Source organism: Phytophthora cinnamomi (genome assembly GCF_018691715.1).
Source record: "Phytophthora cinnamomi strain GKB4 chromosome Unknown Contig20, whole genome shotgun sequence".
Classification (NCBI taxonomy): Eukaryota; Oomycota; class Peronosporomycetes; order Peronosporales; family Peronosporaceae; genus Phytophthora; species Phytophthora cinnamomi.
This window is the reverse complement of record NW_027150953.1, coordinates 265,348-285,478: the sequence shown is the minus strand read 5'-3', so window position 1 is coordinate 285,478 and position 20,131 is coordinate 265,348. Positions and strand designations below refer to the sequence as shown.

At 53.0% G+C, this 20,131-nt stretch overlaps 6 protein-coding genes across 6 annotated transcripts; 4 read left to right on the top strand and 2 right to left on the bottom strand.

The window, feature by feature from the left end:
* Window positions 1-5,552: 5,552 nt before the first annotated feature.
* IUM83_18501 (gag-pol polyprotein) lies at window positions 5,553-6,832 on the top strand (the record flags this gene model as incomplete). Its single annotated transcript, XM_067943505.1, has 2 exons — window positions 5,553-6,237; window positions 6,558-6,832. 2 exons carry the CDS (start codon window positions 5,553-5,555, stop codon window positions 6,830-6,832), a joined length of 960 nt encoding a protein of 319 aa, XP_067795605.1.
* Window positions 6,833-7,162: 330 nt separating this feature from the next.
* Window positions 7,163-9,441, top strand: IUM83_18500 (Gag-pol Polyprotein; the record flags this gene model as incomplete). Its single annotated transcript, XM_067943504.1, has 2 exons — window positions 7,163-7,752; window positions 9,381-9,441. 2 exons carry the CDS (start codon window positions 7,163-7,165, stop codon window positions 9,439-9,441), a joined length of 651 nt encoding a protein of 216 aa, XP_067795591.1.
* Window positions 9,442-14,445: 5,004 nt separating this feature from the next.
* On the bottom strand, window positions 14,446-15,243 carry IUM83_18499 (serine protease trypsin-like protein; the record flags this gene model as incomplete). The annotated part of the gene is made up of 1 exon (XM_067943503.1): window positions 14,446-15,243. One exon carries the CDS (start codon window positions 15,241-15,243, stop codon window positions 14,446-14,448), a length of 798 nt encoding a protein of 265 aa, XP_067795603.1.
* Window positions 15,244-15,839: 596 nt separating this feature from the next.
* Window positions 15,840-16,676, top strand: IUM83_18498 (serine protease trypsin-like protein; the record flags this gene model as incomplete). The annotated part of the gene is made up of 1 exon (XM_067943502.1): window positions 15,840-16,676. One exon carries the CDS (start codon window positions 15,840-15,842, stop codon window positions 16,674-16,676), a length of 837 nt encoding a protein of 278 aa, XP_067795626.1.
* Window positions 16,677-16,923: 247 nt separating this feature from the next.
* Window positions 16,924-17,636, top strand: IUM83_18497 (uncharacterized protein; the record flags this gene model as incomplete). Its single annotated transcript, XM_067943501.1, has 2 exons — window positions 16,924-17,462; window positions 17,537-17,636. The coding sequence occupies 2 exons, from the start codon at window positions 16,924-16,926 to the stop codon at window positions 17,634-17,636; spliced, it is 639 nt and encodes a 212-aa protein (XP_067795600.1).
* Window positions 17,637-18,731: 1,095 nt separating this feature from the next.
* IUM83_18496 (Glucan 1) lies at window positions 18,732-19,782 on the bottom strand (the record flags this gene model as incomplete). Its single annotated transcript, XM_067943500.1, has 2 exons — window positions 18,732-19,658; window positions 19,726-19,782. The coding sequence occupies 2 exons, from the start codon at window positions 19,780-19,782 to the stop codon at window positions 18,732-18,734; spliced, it is 984 nt and encodes a 327-aa protein (XP_067795633.1).
* Between the last annotated feature and the right edge of the window lie 349 nt (window positions 19,783-20,131).

The window sequence follows — 20,131 nt, the reverse complement described above, 5'->3', positions numbered from 1 at the left end:
GCGCAGTGATGCATGGTCGGTGTAGACCACAAATGGTCTACTCCCAAGCAAATACACTCGGAACTTTGCGAGTGCGTACTTCATGGCAAGGAGTTCCTTGTCGTGCACCGGATAGTTGCGCTCAGCTGTCTTCAGCTGACGCGATTGGTAGTAGACGACACGATCACGGCCCTCGTGATCGTGCTGCATCAATGTGCATCCAATCGCGAAGTCGGATGCGTCACATACGACGTGAAATGGACGATCTTGGTCAGCCACTGCCAAGATCGGCGCCTCAGTCAAGCCCCGCTTGACTGCATCGAATGCCTTTTGGCAATCGGTTGTCCAATTCCACACAGCTTCCTTCTTAAGAAGCTGTGACAGCGGGCGGATCTTGCCCGCATAATCCTCCACGTACTTGCACAAGTACGTGGCCAAGCCAAGGAACTGCCTCAGTTCCTTGACACTTGAAGGCGTTGGCCATTCATTTATCACTTTGACCTTTTCCGGGTCAGGGCAAACGCCATTCTTTCCGACGAGACACCCGAGGACGGGTATCTCGCTCGCCCCGAAGATACACATCTTCAGGTTCGCGTAGAGCTTATGCTTTCGCATAAGCTCAAGTAGCTTCCGGAGATGCACCCTGTGCATCTCCACGTCGGTCTTCCCGTCCACAGCCCGGCTGTGGATGAATACATCATCGAAATAGCTCGGCGCGAAGTCGCGCACCAAGCGCAACAAGTGCGTCACGCACCTGTTGAAAGTCGCATGGGCATTCTTAAGCCCCTGTTGCATTACTAGCCATTCCCAGAGCATGCCGCTTGGCGTGCTCACTGCCGTGAGAGGGATATCGCTCTCACGCATTAGGATCTGATCGAATCCATCTCGCAAGTCGAGAGCACTGTAAACGGTGCTCCCGGCCATTGAATCGATGATAACATCTTTTCGCGGTATCGGCGTCTGCGCCGGTACCGTCGCATCGTTCAGCTTGTTGTAAGCATGAACGATGCGCCATCCGCCCTGTGGCTTCTTGACACAGAACGTCGGAGCACTGTGCGGGGACTTTGATTCCCGCACTTGTCCTGCTTTACGACGACTTTCAAAGAAGTCGTCGATCGCTTTCACTTGCTCTCGCGGCAGTGGCCACTGCCGCGTGACACAGTACTTCGTGCCCGGCACGAGATCAATCTCGTGCTGAATGCCCTTATCCTGCGGAAGCTCCGCAGGAATGTCTTCCGGGAGTACGTCTTTGTACTCCCTCAACAATTCGTAATAGGGACTCGTCTTCAGCGAGTCCCAACCTTGTTCCTCGAAGCGCTCTCGCTTCGTCTTCGCACTGAGAGTGTCTTCACTCTCAGTGGTACTTCCCATGAAGAGCTGTCTCATCTCTTCGCTCTCGCTCTCCGTTCTTTTGCTGTTCGAAAGAACGCAGACCTGCTCGATGCGTCCCATCGAGCAAGTCGCGCGTGAAGCGCTTCCAGCTCATGACTGGAAGCGAAGTCAACTCCGACGCCGACGTCGAAGGATTAGCGAGTTCCATCTCACGATACTGGAATCCAGTATCGGTGCGCGTCAAGACGCTTAGCGTCTCGACGTCCGGCGTCACCGCCCCAGTCTACCCGGCAGGCAGTTCTTGTAGCGTCTCGGTCCCGGACTGAGACTTGCACAGCGTTCTTCGCATGCGCCGTCTTGTTGTTGTGCGGAGCCGGGCTCCGCATAGTTGTTCTTCTGGTCCAGGCCCGGCCATGGACAGTTGTTCGCCGGCGGACCCTGTCCGCGGGCGCGCGGTATCAAGCCCGGCTTGACCGCATTTTCCTTCGTGCAGCCCGGCTGCACGGTAATGTGTCCCTTCGCCGGCAGACCCTGGCTGGGGGCGCGCGATATCAAGCCCGGCTTGATCGCATGGCGCTTCGTCGTGCAGCCCGGCTGCACGACAGCATGCAAATTGTGTCAGTGCTGTACGTTTGCAACCGACCGCACTGTTTGCAGCGTCAACTCCCGGAGTTGACACGCCTTCGTCACCTCGACGCCATTCATTGGCGGAGCCCCTTATGACCGAGGGTGCGTCGGCTCCCGGAGCCGACGCGTCGTCGTCGACCTGACCGCTTCGGGTCAGGGACTGTCCCTTACACACTTGAGCGTGGGTTTTGGTTCCCGGAACCAGTACGTCTTTTTCTTCTGACGTCGGCAGCCTTGCCGACGTGGGTTTCAATTGTGCGCGCCCTCGCGCACTTCCTGGGCACTCCGGGACAGCAGCATGAAGCGCTGTCTCGACTGGTGAGCCGCGCGCACCTGCTGGTGCGCGCGCTGCGGTAACAGGGCCATCGCTCTCTGTTCCGCTGTCGCGACCGAAGCGCACGAGCGTGCGCTTCTTCCAGTCTATTACCGGGTCATGCCGTGCAAGCCACGGCATGCCCATTACCACGTCGAACTTATCGTCCAGGTCCAGGACGATAAAGTGTTCGACAAACACTCGTTGTTTGTACGAGAAGCGCATGTTCACGACGCGCTTCTCGGTCTTTACGATGGCACCTGTGGCCAGTCGTACCTCCAGAAGACTTCGAGGTACATTTACATCCTCGAAGTCAAGTCTCGGCAGACTTCGTAGTCGAACAAAGTTGTTCGACGCGCCTGAATCTACCAAAGCTCGAAGAGAGTCACTCGCTCTCTTCGAGTAAACCTTCAAGATGACTAGGTTCGGCCTGTCATCTTGTTTCTTACAGTGAGAGCTGGTCTCACTGGGGGCTGCAGTCCTCAGTGTCGCGTGCCCGATGTCGGCACGCGTGACTGCATTACCAGTAGGGCGCCCCGCGCCTACTGGATGTTTACGTTTTTGTTGGTCCGCGGCGATGCCTAGCATCGCCACGACGGCCACCTCCAGGGGGCATGGGAGATGTGCACTCCCGTGCAAAGTGACCGATCCTTCCGCAACGGAAGCATCGCACGTTGCCTCGCTGCTGGTGGTAACCAGTAGTTGTTGCGTTCGAGAGGCCATTGGTTCTGGACCTCCCGTCCTCGCTACCGGGCGCGGTTGCGGCCTCGGCACGTTCACATGCAGTTTAGCCTGCCGCAGGCTAAACTCTTCTTGCATGACAAGGGTGATTGCAGCTTCGAGAGTACTCGGGTACTCTCGGAAGAGATAGGTCTTCACGGGCCCATCTCTAAGTCCCTTCATGAACGTGACGACCATAGTCACCTCGGCAATCGGGTTAGTCACGATATTTGATACCAAATATCGTGCGCGCTGCGCGTAAGCATGGACGTCATGCTTACCCTGCTGAAGGTCGAGGAACTCCGCCCTCGACCGGAACTCGTTTTGCGGGGGCTCAAACGCTTGTTTGAGCTCCTCTTTGAACACTTCGTACGTGCTGAAGCACGTAGGATCGGAGAGTCGGCGTCCATACGTCCAACTCTTTGCGCGCCCGCCAAGGCAGGCCATGGCGAACGCGACCTTCGACAGCGGGTCGACGATGCGTCGAGCCGCTATGGCTGTGTCGAGCTCGACAAGCCACCGGAGGAGAGGCTCGCCCTCTCTTCCCACGTAATTGCTTACGCTCAATTTCAATGATTGAGCGCGCGGTGTCGTCCCTGACGACGCCGTCACTGAGGAAGCAGCATCACGCTGCTCCTTCATGATGAACCCCAGAGCAACACCATGTTGCTCCGTCGGCGATAGCGTACGCAGCATCGTAGCTATCGCCGCTTCTCCAATGACTGTTGACAGTCGTTGGAGGGCCTCCCACTCTGGGTCAGACAGGTGGGGGCAGTCAGCGCGTGCAACATGCGTTGCAGGCGTATTGGAGCTCTCCATGGACACCTCCGTGCTCATGTGGTTCTCGGCTCCGCGTTCGTACTCCTCGTACGAACGTCAAGCAGTCGGTCGTTGGACGGACTATAAAGTGCTACCAGGTGTAGTGGGTCTAACTTGACTGACTACTTTAGCTTACACGTTGCGCTACGTGTATGAGGAAGCGTAAGTACTTAGTAATTACTTGAGTTAATTATACTTGAGTACACAAGTATAATATAAATCAAATAAAGACACCAAGTGACTTAGAATAGGTAAAAATGAGAACTGTATTGTTTGTGAATTGATCTTCCTCCTAAATCTGCTAAAACTGTTTATCATCTATAAAAGGGATTGACAGTGGCTGGCTGTCAGAGCCCCGCTAATATGCACGTGTCTAATTGGTAGAAAGATGCTGCTTTCTACCAATAGGATCTTTGGGTAGGTGTGGACCACTCATTGTGGTGGTCCACTTCAATGTATCCATCGGTGTGACTTACACCAAAGTGAGGAAGTATCTAAAACTTTTAACAGATATCTTATCTGTTAAAAATCGCAAGTGGCTACAAGCCACTTGTGCGTTTAACCCCGTTACAATGGATACAAAGTTGGCGGAGGCCGAATCGCGTGTCAATAGGCTCGAGGCTCTCATATACAGGGTCCTCGAAGACCACAACATGGTGGACCAACATGGTGGACGTGATGTTTGATCGAGAACAATAGAAGTTGGTAAAATATTTGGTCGCAAGTCTCGAACCTAACAGATTCAAGAAGGAGATCCAGTGTCGAATCGAGCAGGAGCAGAACAAGCGCTACAAGTCAAATGTAATAGAGTTTTCTCGCTGGCCCACCGAATTACTGGCTTCTTTCATGGTCTGGGAAAAGTCCATCGTGCCGCAGGTAGAAGGCACTAAGCTACGGCAGGCTGTGCCAGGAAGGCCCAGCGGTACCTCAGCAACAGGCAATCAGCAGGGCCAAGGTGCAGTGAGACTCGTAGTACCCGACCAATCGACGAATGCCGCTGCGGCAACAACCTCCAGGAAGCCAAAGCGTCCTTGGTCGTGTTTGAAGTGTAAGTCAACAGAACACTTGGTGAAGAAGTGCTAGCTAGTCCAACCGGGGGAGGCAAAACGATTGGTAGATGAATTTTGGGCATCGCGGAAAAACACGTCGACGCCAACAAGGGAAGCACCCGGGCAGATGAAGCGATTGGTCTTAGAGAAAGAGCACTCTGCCCAGGCGGCAGACAAGAAGGGCGGCGATGACGGCACGGTGAACGCGACAGTGTTCGATTTGATGGTGAAGGCGTCGTTATTGGATTCCGGAGCAAATGCCTCAAGCGTTTCTCGTGGTTGTATCGCTGAATTGCACAAGCGAGATTGTTTTGTGGCAGTGATTAAGCGCGAGTAGCGAAAAGAATTTGATCCATTCGGACCCGGTACGGTGAAACTCTATCAACAAGCTCGATTTGAGAAGGTTGTTGTGCATACGTCGGCGTGGTCATTAGTTCTGCGAAACCTCGAGTGCTGGATCGATGAGTCTGATTCGACGCTAGCGTTGACTGTGGGACGATCTGTCATGGCGGCTCTGGGCTATTCTACTGACGGATAGCTAGTCTCGACATTGGAGAAACAGCCAGAATATGTACTTCCATCGGGGAATGACGTAGCTGAAACATCGCTGTTGAGAGCGCAGCAGTTGCGATGCATGGTCAAAACTGGAAGGACACTTCGAGAAGAAGAGTTTGGTCAACAAGCTCTTCCTTCGTCGACGTTTCTTCACGACGATGATGGCGGAAGGTGATGATGTGCTGGAGCACATCAACAAGATCAAGACGCTGGCGGAGCAGCTCGACGCAGTGGGCGCTCCGGTCAGCGAGGACGACTTGGTGATCACGCTTCTAGCAAGTCTGAGCGAGTCGTACCAGTTCCTAATTACGTCGTTAGAGTCAAGAGCCGACTCGCTGACGTGGGAACTCATGACGGCTCGGCTGCTGCATGAGGACTTGAAGCGCAAGGAACAAGGTGGCGGTGCTGAAGGAACCGCGCACGGTCAAGCGTTCATGACGAGCGGCAATGGGAAGGGCAAGGGACGGCAGGCGCAGAAGACCAGTGCTTGTCACTACTGTGGTGAACAAGGGCATTGGATCGTCAAGTGTCCCGTGAGGATTCGCGAGAACGCGGAGCGGCAGAAGCCACAGCGGGCGAATGTGGCGAATGAAGATGAGGGGTTCGATGGGGACTACCTGTTCTCGGTTGGTGGTGGAGCCACCAAGTCGAGCGAAGTTTGGCTGGTCGACTCGGGTGCGACGCAGCACATGACGTACTCGAAAGAGTACATGAAGAACTACAAGAAGATGGCGCCGGTGGACGTGCATCTCGCGGACGACGGAGTGGTTCAAGCGGTCGGCAGTGGCGACATTGTCATGTCGATGAAGACCCCACGTGAGATCAAGAAGCGTGTGCTCACCGGTGTGTGGCACATTCCCAAGCTGTCGCCCAACTTGTTTTCGGTTGGGCGTTTCACTAAGGATGTTGGGCCTGAACGTTCGGGCGCGACGGGTGCTTCGCGGAGAAGAAGAACATCAAGTGGCAGCTCGGAGCACGTAAAGGCAAAGGACTGTTTAAGTTGTGCATGACTCCAGTCATGCCTGACGAGGCGAATGTGTCAAGCCTGAAGGAACGCAAAGGGGACACCACGTCGTAACTCTGGCACCTTCGACTTGGTCACATTGGCCATGGCGGTCTAGACGCCATCGTCAAGAAGGGTTACTGTGTTGGGATGGACATAGCGACTGTTAAGCAGTGGAAGCTGTGCGATGGGTGTGCCCTTGACAAGCAAACGCGAGTGAGTTACATGCTCAAGTCACAAAACCGAGCCAAGAAACTGTTGGAAGTCATCCACAGTGATGTCTGCGGTCCGATGAAGACGCAGACTTTCAGTGGCAAGAAGTACTTCGCCACATTCATCGACGAGTACTCGCACTTTTGTGTGGTTTACTTGCTGCAGAACAAGTCCGAGGTAGCTGCCAAGTTTGCTAAGTTCGTGGCGTTCGCCGAAACTTAGACGGGTGGTCGCGTGAGAACGCTCCGTGTGAAGCAACTCCGTAGCGACAACGGTGGCGAGTACAAGTCGCGCCAAATGGCCAAATTATGCAGTGACCGACGCATCGTACAGAAATTCACGCCTCCGTACACGCCTCAATTGAACGGAGTAGCTGAGCGGATGAACCGGACTTTGGTGGAATGTGCGCGCTGCATGTTGGAACATGCCGGACTGTCGAAGGGATATTGGGGTGAAGCGGTGATGACGGCGACGTTCCTCCGGAATCGGTGTCCAACCCGCTCCACCTCCCACGACAAATCGCCACACCACCTATGGACGGGTAAGAAGCCACTGCTGGCGAACCTCAAGATATTCGGTTGCCATGCGTATGTGACGGTCCCGAAGGAGAAACGCACGAAGTTTGACGCTCGGTCGGTGCGTTGTCGATTCCTCGGGTACTCGGAGCATGAGAAAGCGTATCGGTTTGAAGAAATCAAGAGCGGTCGCGTGCTAGTGAGCCGCGATGCGCAGTTCATGGAAGACGTCTTCGACAGTGGGAGACGCAACTTTGATCAAGAAGAAGCGGTCGTGGAACTTCGTGATGAAGATTCGACGGACCAAGAAACATCGTCTGGTCTGGAAGAGGATGATGAAGAAGAGACTGCGCGGGACGAAGACTTCGAGACCGGCACCAAGCGACACCAGCGGACGCAGTTGTTAGAGGAAGCGGTGGAGATCCCAAGATCCAAGCGACAAAGTCGGCACCAGACGCTGGACGAGATATCAGCGATCGCAAGGGAAGAAGGTTTTGACGCGGCCTTCGTTGTGGATTCAGTGGGAGAAATGCCGACTACGTTCGTATCGGCGATGGAATCCAGCAACTCGGCCAAGTGGAAGGAAGCGTGCGACTCGGAGATCAACTCTCTACGCAAGAACGAGACGTGGGTGTTGGTGCCGTTGCCCGAAGGATGCAAGGCAATCGGTTGCAGATGGGTGTTTCGAATCAAGGAAAACCAGGCTGGGGACATCGAGCGGTTCAAGGCACGACTGGTGGCCAAGGGATTTTTACAGAAGTATGGCATCGACTACGAAGAAACCTTCGCACCGGTGGCCAAGTTCACGTCGATCAGCATCTTGCTCAGTCTGGCGGCCAAGAACAATATCACGGTGCACCAGATGGATGTCAAGACGGCATTCCTAAATGGGTGGCTGGACGAAGACATCTATATGGTGCAGCTGGACGGCTACGTCGACGAAGCGCACCCAGACTTCGTGTGCAAGCTCAAGCGCTCCCTTTACGGTCTGAATCAATCACCGCGAATGTGGAACCATACCATCGATAAGTTTATGCTGGAACTGGGGTTCAAGAAGTGCGAGGCAGATCACTGCATCTACGTCAAGCGAGATGACTGAGACATGATATTCGTGGCGCTATACGTGGACGACTTGATCCTCGCAAGCAATAACGACAAGCTGCTCAAGTCGACCAAGGAGGCACTCAGCATACGGTTCGAGATGACGGACATGGGCCAGCTCAAGTACTTCCTCGGCATGGAAATCGACCAAGATCCCAAGACTGGAAACATGTCGGTGCGGCAGACCAAGTTTGCAAAAGACATCCTGGAGAAGTTCGGCATGGAGAATAGCAACCCTGTCAAGACACCACAAGATCCGGGACTCAAGTTAACCAAGGCCATGTGCGAAGGAGGTTGCAAGCACGAGGAGACCATGGCAAAGGTGCCGTACAGGTGTCTCATGTACCTGATGGAGGGGACTCGGCCGGACCTCGCAGTCGCAGTAGGAGTTCTCAGCCAGTTTGCCGCAGATCCGTGCCCGACACACTGGCAAGCGCTCAAGAGGGTGTTTCGCTACATCCCAGGCACGAAGGCACATGGCATCGAGTTTCAAGCGAGCAGCGAGGATGGACTCCAAGGCTATTCGGATGCAGACTGGGCCGGCGACGTCGAGTCTCGACGGAGTACAAGCGGCTACGCGTTCATGATGAACGGCGGTTGCATCAGCTGGAGAAGCAAGAAGCAGCGAACGGTGGCGCTATCATCGACGGAGGCAGAGTACATGGCGAAGACGGAAGCTGCTCAGGAGGCTATTTGGCTCAAGGCATTCCTGTGTGAGATCGGCGAAATGAAGACCAAGTCGCCAGTCAAGATCTACGAGGACAACCAAGGATCCATCGCATTGGCCAAGAACCCGGAGTTCCACTAGCGCACCAAGCACATCGACATTCGTTACCACTTCGTGCGAGAGAAGGTAGAAGACGGTCAAGTGGTGTTGGAGTACTGTTCGACGAAGGACATGCTGGCGGACGTGATGACCAAGCCGATCACCGCTGTGCAGTTCGACTTCCTACGGAGCAAGCTCGGTGTCCAGGCGCAACAATGGTCGAGTCGAGTGGGAGTGTTGTCAAGAAGGCGTCACGACCTTCTGCGGTGTACCGGTAGATACCGGTACGACCTTCATTCGGCGGCACTTCAAGCATTCCCGTGATTACGTGGAGGTGATTACGGGACAGGTGTTTACGCCACGGTGTCGCGTGGGTACAATATTGTAGGTACAAGATGGGCATCGACGTGGCAGCTGCTGATTGGCTCAAGCGACTCAGTATCCAGTAAGGAATCCAGTAGTGTGTATCCACACGAGAATCCAGTAGGCTTAGAGGTAGCAAGGAGTTAGCGAACTAAGGACCTCAATTCAAACACTTTGCATTCCGACATCAAGTGCTCAAACGACCTTTATTTTTATACAAACCAGTGGTCACCGTACCAAACGCTAGCTTTCTAAAGTACAACTTTCTAGTGTTGGATGAGGTGTGCAAGAGGAAGAGAGTTTGGCACAGGTAAGGCTCGACTACTTGCGATGGTGCCTTTGGCCCATCCAAAAGCCGAGTATGATCTTGCATTGGTGGCGGATGCGAATTTGGATCACTGGGGATCGGTATTGACACAGATGCCACAGGAGGATGCGGGTAAACCACTTGCTGAGCAGCGTCACGAGCCCTTGGCGTTCCTTAGCGGTCACTTTCGAGGTGCTTCGCATAGGTGGCCTACCATCGAAGAGGAGGCATTCGCAATAATGGAGTCTTGCAGACGGCTGGAGTATTTGCTGTTACGTCCGCGAGGCTTTAAGCTGTACACCGACAATCGTAATTTGGCGTACATTTTCAATCCCTATGCCATGGATGGAAACATGCAGCGATACCAAGCCGATAAGCTCTAGCAATGGGCTGTGACGCTAACTAGCTTTCAGTATGAGATTGAACACATACGGGGCGAAGTCAACGTGTGGGGAGACTTACTATCAAGATGGGGAGCTCCTTCGGAGCCAAAGTCGCTGTCTCGGATGCGCAGACTCGCAATTATTGATCAGGTGTCACCGCTTCAAGATCAAGACTTTGAATGGCCGAGCTACGAAGAAATTGTTCGCGTTCAAAAGGAGAGATTGACAAGAACAGTGTTGAGCAGTATTCGTTGGGATGAAGAGCTCAGTGTTTTCACTAATCAGGATCGGCGCGTCTGGATTCCGGAGAGCGAAGCAGATTTGCAGCAAAGGCTCTGTGTCATTGCTCAAGCAGGAGCAAGTGGTCATCGGGGCGTTGATCCAACGGCAAAGTCGCTGAGTGAAACCTTTGTGTGGGAGACGCTATCTCAAGTTGTGTCAGCTGTTGTCGCTGGTTGTATCCACTGCTTGAGCACCCAAGGCAAGAAGGTGCCTTGACCGTATGGTGAGATCTTAAGGGCGACCAAGCCTAACGAGATTCTGCACTTCGACTTTCTTTCGATGCCGCGAAGTGCCTCAGGAACGTTGTATGTGCTCGTGCTGAAGGATAATATGAGCGGCTATGTAGAGTTGCTGGAGTGTGACCGCCCGACATCTGCATCTGCTTATCACGGGTTGATTGACCGGTTTAAAAGATTTGGAGTCGTGCACACGTGGGTGTCTGACCAAGGTTCGCACTTCACCAGTGATGGGATGGAGCTCGTTCGTCATCGTTTTGGGACACAGCATCACTTTGTCACGGCTTACTCACCTTGGGCGAATGGTACTGTGGAGGTTGTGAATCGGCTGGTACTCCGATATGAAAGCGCTTACTAGCGAGCTGAAATTGCAACTCAACCAGTGGCCTGTGATTTTACCATTGGTGCAAGCGGCTTTGAACGGTATGGCGTCAGACCGTTTGGGAGGTATTCCACCTGTGGAAGTCTTTACAGGGTTGCCTGGGTCATCGCAGTTGACGTCTATCCTTTCTGAGCCTGTTGCAGAAGGCTGTGCACTATCGTGTGTCGAGGAACAGCAGAAACGTCATCTGACGGACGTTCGTGCAGCACTGGATACGATTCATCAGCAGAGTGCAACGATTAGCGAGCGCCGAAATGTCCAAGCGTGAGGGCGCTGTGCGGCTAAACAAGGGGTGCGCATGGCGAAGTTTTCAATTGGGGATTTCGTGCTTGCGGCTACGGCGATCAAAGGTGGAAGCAAGCTTTCCCTACATTGGCGCGGTCCAAAACGTGTGGTGCGCTCAACGATTATACGTTTGAGGTGCAGGACCTTTGTGCTCCGTATGCAGTCACTGTTCGCCATGCTTCGCGACTCAAGTTTTACCGTGAGGCTGGCCGAGGTGTCACCGAAGATTTGATCGCACACGCACTTCATGGCGAAGGTGGCCACCTCGTTGACAAGCTATTGAACTGCAGGTGGGGGCAACAATCCCAGCAATGGGAGATTTTTGTGCAGTGGATCGGACTCGATGCAGAAGAAGCATCGTGGGAACCGGCTTCTGTCATCTTTGAAGACGTTCCTCAGCTTGTTAGCAAGTTTGTGGCCGAGTCCCGACCGGATCACCTGGCGCATCGCATGTATCACGGCTTAAGATTCCGCCGGTGCACACCATGCTGGAGTCGACGGTGGCAAAGGCTCTGCATGCCTCATCACTCGCGAGGGGAACGTCCACGCGCTGCAACTCGAAGGCACCCGTTCCGGTTTTCTCCTCATTACCATGGTCATCTTGCCTTGAAATCCGGTCGTCGGCTGCAGCAAGCTTCACAAGTTCGAAAGTGCTGGGTCTAGCAAGGCGAAGTTGTCCGAGTTTGACATGGCTTCCGCGTAGTCGGGGTGGTTCAAGATGAACACAACCTTATCCACTCACCGTTATGAGTGCCATTTCTGTAGTGTCCTCCAACTGAAACCCAGTGAGGACCGTTCGCCGTCAACTGCGAGGCCGTGAGCACGTGTGTCGGGAAAACCAGAGTGCTACTACAAAAGTTTACGCTCTCCTCCTCACTGGCAGACCTCACACGTAGGTCTTGGTGCCACTGGGGAGTGTCGACCCGCTGAGGATTAGCATCCGATCGGCATCATACATGTATTGGTAGGTGCCCACCGAAGAGGCCACTACAGTGGTAGATACAGCGAGGGCCCTGAATGGCTTCATCTCAAACGGCCAGTTCTTCAATGCAGTTCAAAGACATGTTTTGCTGGCCATCGAGGCATAAAGACAATCAACAAAAACGTTATGGCCCAATCCCGGTTCTTTCATGCTCATCAGCAAATCGTCCACGACCGAAGTCTCCAACTTGTTATTACTAGAGCATGGACCACTTTAAATGTGGCAATTGTACTTTTAGCATAGAAGTGGAACTTGTTAGTGGAAAATATGGAATTCATACACTAACCAAATGTAACGGCCGCTTAAGTACTTAAGTACGAAGGGTAACCGTTCTCAGGTCTTACGCATCCTCAGTTGTAAGATTCACGGTGCCTACAAGATTCCCTCAGACAGCGTTGGATGCGCACTACAAGCCCAGGGCGGCTACCAGACAACGATTCAATTAGGCTCAGTCTACAGAAATTCAGGACTATAGTTTTAACAAAACATAAATAGAGGATCTCTGAAACACACCGGAAAAAAAGATTCACGGTGCCTGATACGGTACATGTATTCCAACGCAATTAATACATGTATCTACAGTTTCCTTCAAACGTTCCGTTCTCATGCGGATTTTGATGGCCGCGACCCGAGCAGATATTATTAGAGAACTTTTAGTTTCTGGAGTTGGAGCTACACAAAATCCAGATAATATGAAATAATCTTGGAATAAATTATGGATAAAATACCGGCTGATAGTCCAATACTTAACCTGCCGGGTACCCCTGTAACTCCAAGGGGTTTGTTTTTGCCGGCAACCCGCGTTTGAAGAAAGGTGAATCCTCCATCTCCACTAATGCCTGCACGAGCAGTGCTGGGCATCGCATTCGCAGGACAGGAGACCATGGCAAACTTGGCTTCCAGACAGCTGGCCGATCAAACTGTAAAGAGATCCAACAGTCAAAGTCAGGGGCATTACACTGTATTTTCACTCCGATAAAGTAGCGGGCGAGATTCAGCAACCATTTTTCTCGGTCCTTAGGTGGAAATGGCGCGGTCGCACAAATACCGGCGGTCCAATACTTAACTCCGGTGGAGCTGGTATCCGCCCGTATTTATACTATGATTTATTTCCGGATTATTGTGTATTATCCGGATTTTATATAGCTCCAAAATGCGATCATGACGCCATTATCTTGATCGCATTTTGAATATCATTAAATGATATTACAGAACTGTAGTTTCCGGGGATATTTTGGGTTTTGGAGCTATTTTGACAATGCTCTAAAACTAAACTCCTCGGAGTTCTAGGGTTACCCGATATCTCCGCTGGAGTTAAGTGTCGGACTATCCGTCGGTATCTTATCCGTATTTTATTTCCAATTTATTTCGGAGTATCTGGATTTTATGTAGCTCCAGCTACATAAACTAAAGCTCTCTAAGGTTATGATATTGTGGTTAGGGGTGTGATACGGAAATATCTTATGATCCATGACACGCATACTTTGCTTGAATTATAGTGCGATATAAATGTGGTAGTTTCACGCGTGAAAAACTAAAGTTCTCTGTTACCTAATAGGGGAACTGGATAATCGAGAATTGGGCAGTAGGAGCAGTGATAATGTTTTTATTTAGCAGCACATATTGTGCTTTGCACCGAAAAAGTCCGTTCCCTTAGTAAGTTTTCCTTTTATATAAAGAGAGGTCGAATTAATACTAAAATGAGCACATAATCTAGACATCAGCCTTGTTTTGAAGTCTGCGCTTTCATCTAGCTATGCTACATCAGCTTCGATCTAGCGTCAGATTGCTGGAAATGTCGTTTCAGATTGGCATTTCCACCTCAGGTACATTATCTGCTGCTTGTTAGAAGGTGCATACACACATTCCGTCTCTCTATCAATTCTAGGAGGATCGTTTTATAGGTGCTGGCCTGTTTGTATATTCATTTTTATTTGTCAAGCCATTTTGGATTTGACGGCTAAATGGGGATGGCAAAATGGGTGCAAGCAACAATAAATTTTATGATTTTTTGTTAAGAATTAACTATATGTATCGAAGTTCCAGCTACGCAAGAGAACTCGCCCTATCCATACCTAACGTCGTCTTAAACCTAGTTATCTGTACCAAACACAAAATCAATATAAAATCCGTCGAAAATCTAAAACAGACAATAATACATGTAACTATCATGTATCCATTTTTGTTAGTGGGGAAAATCGTACGATTAAGACGCGTTCGCATCGAATTCTCCCTACGGAAGACACGTGCCGCTACCGCCCGTGATGGTCTCAATCCACTCACGGGCGCTTGACACGCGGGAGTAGACACCATAGTAGCCCTCCCGTCCACACGTGTTGTCTTTGGCCCAGCTTACAACGCCGACCAACACATCCTCGCCATCGGCCGACTCGACGACGAGCGGGCCACCCGAGTCTCCCTCGCAGGAGTCGTGGTTAGCAACACCACCGGCGCACACCATACTCGAGTCTACGGTGGCGTAGGCTGCGCACGCCTCGTCGCTCGCCAGCGCGATGTCGACGCGCTGCAGCTCGTAGGAGAAGTTACCATTCGTCTCTGCGTTCGTCCCCCACCCCATCGTTGTGGCCATCTTGCCTGGTTTGAAGTCGGAGTCGTCGGCTGCGGCCAGTTTGACAGGCTTAAACTTGCTGGGTCTCTCGAGCTCGACGAGCATGAAGTCGTCTGCGTACTGGACGTGTTCCGAGTAGTTCGGGTGGTTCATCAGCGACACGATCTTGATCTGCTCGCCGACTTCGGTGCCATTTCGGTAGTGCTCGCCGATTGAGGCCCAGTGAAAACCGGAAAGCGCGCAGTGCGATGCGGTGAGGATGTGGGTGGGGGAGATGAGAGAGCCACCGCACAAGCTGTCCGAGTCTCTCTTGATGCGCAGTCCGGCGACGTACGTCTTGGTTCCGCTGGGGACGACGTCGCCACTGAGGATGAGCTCACGCTCGACGTGATCTTGGTAGGCGCTTCCAGCGGAGGCGGCACTAACCAACGCGATGGCAGACGCTAGAAGCGACTTGATCATGGCGAAAAGGGGAGATATGAGTGTAGCGGTTGCGATAGAATCTGAAGTGGCGCTGTGAATTGATCCAGTGCAGAGCGCAGTAGGGACCGAATGCGTGCCTTAATTTCCCGAGATAAAAAACATGATCGGGAGAGGTTCGAATCGTGTAGCGACTGCACTATTACCTACCAGTGTGACAAGTTGTAGAGTCCTGATGCCTCCTCCTGTGCACCATATGAAGGGTATTGTTCACGCGTTGAAGACAAAAAAAACGCCGCCATTATGCCTCGACAATACCTCGAGGTATTTCTCCTTGGTTCGCGGAAGTCGTTGATCCCAGCGAGTTATAATATTTATGCAGTAAAGGATAGTTTGTATGGACAACAGAGCAGGCAGCGAACACATGGACATCTGCATTTCGAGCAGCTAACAGATCACCTCATGAACTCGTCAACGCAACGTTATCGTATAAAGTGAGGACGTGACTACGTTCTGCACACCAACTGCTCTTCACTCCAATCCTGGGATTCTAGCAAAGCCGCGCATCAGATCTACGCACCAACGTGTATCTCGTTCATTCGGTCTTTTCCTGCATCCCCTGGTGCTTGTTATACACGATGAAGTTGGTGACCGCGTTCCTCGCTATCGCCTCGGCCACGGTGGCCTTAGGTTATCTGCCCAGTGATGCCCAAGATGCACCCAGCTACACGAACGTCTCAGTGAGTGGCCTCACCCCAAGCGACATCTCCAGCGGAACGTCGTTGCGACCAACCAACAGCACGGTCCCCAAGGGCACGAAGACGTACACCACCAGTCTTCGTATTAACGCGACCCACAGCAACTTCTGCGCTGCAGTCCTCATCAGCCCCAAGCATCTACTCACGGGCGGCGGTTGCGTTGGTGGCGACATTCGGTACGCCTCGATCGGATCGCACTACAACAGCGGCACGGAAGATGGCGAACAGATCAAGGTTGTGGCGATTCTCAACCACCCTAACATCTCTGAGAACTCCCAATACTCGTACGACTTTGTGGTCCTGGAGCTGCAGAAGCCCAGTTCCTTCAAACCAATCCCGCTCGCTGCAGCAGACGGATCGGACATCAAGGTCGGGGAAACGGTAACCAAATTGGGTTGGTACAACACCGGAGGAGAAGGCCAGCATGCCCACGAACTGCAGCGTGCTGACGTGCAGCTCATCAGCAATGAGGAATGCTCCAAGCGTACGTTTGTGGACGACACCATGATGTGCTCGCGTCCCGTGGGCAATGACAGCTCGTGCAATGGGGACTACGGCGGCCCTCTCATCGTTGAGCGTCCCGAAGGCGACATTTTGGTCGGCATGGTGAGCTGGGGCGCCGACTGCAAGAAGTCTGGGTACCCGAGCTACTACTCGCGCATTCCGGTTGGCCGCGACTGGATTGAGTCGGTTGTCCGCGGCGAGTGCTTCCACTAAGAACGTTTTTCGGCTCGGTTCGTTCGTCCTAGCAGAACCGCGGGCTTAATTCACAAGAGTAAAATCCTCTTCCCCATGCACTTACATGTTCCCCAGAGCAACGAAGGAGAGTTCTCGCAGCCACTACATGCCTGTCTAGCTGAGCAGGCGACTCCAGCAAACGCTTTTCGTCGGAACGCGCCTAACGTCCGAGTTTCTATGTGGGGACAAATCCTCCGACTGTCACCCGCAGCCAGACGCGCAAGACATGGACGCGGCGCCGCCCCCGCTGTCGCCCCCGCCGGCGCTGGAGGCGACGACCATCGGCAAGTACATCGCCCGCTTCCGTTATGAGAAGCCGCAGCCGCGCGAGGCGCGCGTGGCCGCCCAGCGGAGCGACTTCTGGTGGACCAGGTCGCCTCGCTACGCGCGCAGCCCGCCGCGCAGTCCGTCCACGTGGGCGTCGGGCGGCGACTTCGCCTTCCCAGAGGGGGAGGAGGAGGAGGAGAAAGAAGAGGAAGAAATTGAAGGGAAAATAAATGTGAACATTACTACAGAGGAGGAAGAGAAAGAGGCCGGGGTGGAGGACGGGGATAGCAGCGTCGACAGCGTCGAGAGCAAGTTGCGCCGTCGATTGGGCGTCTGGGGCAGCGATTCCAGTCTGGGGGGCGAGGGCCCCAATTCAGCAAACGTTCTGCAGGCGTGGGGATCGGTGGACTGGAGCTCGGTAGATCTAGAGGAGGAGCCAGATGATGAAGAAGGAGAAGACCCAGAGGAGGTGATTGAGAGGGTTCGCAGGCGTCTCGGGTGGGCGTCGACGACCGCTTCGGGTGCTTCCGCCGCCTCGCAGTTGAGGCCGGTTGAATTTCGGCTGTCGATAGACAAGAGCAGCCAGAGAGAGGAGCCGCGGAGGCTGCTGGGGAGGAAGCCTCCGTTGTCGCCTGGGTCGTGCAGGAAGGGAGAACCATTGGAGAGATTTGACTTTAGGTCGACGTCGAGCTGGGGCTCGGTGGAACGAGAGCGTGAACTTGATGAGCACTTCGAGGAGGTGAAATCGCCGTCCGTTGGTAGTGTCGATGGCCGTGAGCATGTGGCAGGGAAGGAAGGCAAGGAAGAAAACGGGCAGTCCCCAGTGGCTCGAAGTGAAGGGGAACCAGCTGCGCGCGGAAACGTGAGCTCAGCAAAAGGAGGTGACACGAAGGGTTTTCATACCGATGTATCTGCGGTGGGCTTGAGAGACGAAGGACTGGGATCTAGCGGTCTATCGGTTGGTTCGCGCTGTTCGGAGCAACACGAGCCTGTCGAGGGGCGTTGTAATAACAGCATTCTACCCGCAAATGAAAGTAATGCCGTCGCCATGAACGATGAATCGAGTTGCTCGGACGAACGGGAGATCAAAGCCGTACCTGACGTAAAGAAGAAAGAACTCCAGTCACAGAACAATGCCCAAGAGCGTATATCGTTCGACGATGTACCCGAGCTTCCACTGCCCCTGACAACAAGTCCTGCACGACCCGAGCCAGTATTAGATTCAGCCTTGCCATGGTCAGGTGGGAACCTATCTGATCGTTCGCATGAATCAAGTATATCTTCTCGTGGTCAAGATGGAAGCATTCCAACAGAGACAGCTAGTACCCTCGACAGTCTCGTGAGCTTGGTCGTGCACTCCTGGGAACATGACTTTTTCTCTGAGTCAGCAAGCGAGCAACGCGAGGGCGTCACTCCAAAGAAGGCAAGTGATAAGCCACTTGCTGCGGCTAACACGCCGACACAGCCGAATGAAACACATTTACCCCACGTCAACGAAGCAACGGACTCAAGTGGTGTTCAATGCTCGTCGCCTGTACCAAATGCAGAAGAATCATATCAGGCGTCAGTATCAGCAGATAACGTCGATGAACAATTGAATGGGATGACAGAGTTCGAGCAGCACAACGAGGATGATGCGGAAGACAGTGAGGTTCCTGGAGAAGAAGATGATCAAATTGTGCAAATGCTTCTCGAAAGGATCGCATTACTGGAGGAAGCACTGCGCCAGACTGATAGTTAGATGCTACTCTAATCGCTACGATGGAATTACTCGTTTCTCCAGACGAGCCCTCCCTTCTCGGTCTCGCGCACTGGAGTGATTTCCTTTCGCGTGACGAATTTCTTCACCGGTGGCATCAAGATGTTTGTCGTAGATGGGAAGAAGAAATCCTTGGGTTTCCCCGACGTGGCGTCTGTCGCTACAAACTGGTTGCTGTCAGAAGGGCGTAACGTGCTCGCGAATGTGGCAGCGACGCAACCAGCGTATTCTTCCTGATTGTGGATAGTCACCGGGGCCTTCTCCAATGGAACCCGCTTTCCGCTCGGTAGCGTCGCATTTTTGACGATCCGGATGGGCTTCGAGTGGGTGGGGCCCTTTAGTATATCGGAGATCTTATCGAGCTGGGACGGTTTTTCTCGGGGCAGGCTGCAGATGTTTCCGTGCGCAAGGAACTTCAGGTGCTTCTTGTCGACGACGAGGCGGCGTTCCCACTCGTCTTGCTCCTTCTTCAGAGCCTCCTCCATTTCAATACGAAGTCCTTCACCACATAGATGCACGCTGCGAAAGTAGTCGGAGTTCGCTGTGCCATCTCCATTTGTTCCTCCAAAAATCATGTCTTTGGAGGGGAGCGTGGAGAATTCGGGCCCCTTCCTGCTTCCAGCCTCACCAGAATCTCGCGATACAGGCTTCGGATGATTGACATTGTCGACAAAGGGTTGACGGAGGTCTTCACATCGAGCTTCACTGGGTGCGTTGGCATGTTTGTAGTACTCCGCGGGCTGACGAGGTGCCGGGTAGATAAAGCCACGTTGCGTGGTCCATTTCTTGCGGTCTTCTTGTTCTTCTGTCTGCCGCAGCGCTTCCGGATTGACCATGCTGAGTGCAAGTGACTGGAACTCGCGGCTGTAAGTGTAAGTGGCGTGGCGGTCCTTAGACAGTCTCTCACGTTGTTTCTCCTGGAGCATGTCCTGTGTCTGTTTTCAAGGAGAACCAAGCAATTATTAAACCGGGCGTCGCAGTTGAAACCTTTAAAGCACTTACTCGAAGTTTTTGGCCGCTGTACAGGTAAACAGGAAGTTGAGTCTTGTCCTCCAACATCTCAGCAATCTGTTTCTTTTCGATATATTCCGCCTTCACTTGGTTGGCTTCATTCTTACGCTTGAGAAGAAAGTTTTTCTCAACCCGACTCCGTCGGGACTGCGCAAAGCTTGCGTTTGTTGAGTCCGTCGGTGCCTTTAGTCGAGTACTGCGGTGTCTCGTGGAACCGACAGTGTGTTCGCCATCTCTCACTTTTCCGTGTGAGGTCTGCTCTCCTGTGTTGTTGGCCTCGGGCTTGGAAGAAACGCTGGATTTGCTGTCGCTTGAGCCATGGATGTCTTCCAGTGTGATACTTTCTCCATATTTGCTTTCTACTTCAAGCAGCATTTGTGCCGTGGGAAACAGATCG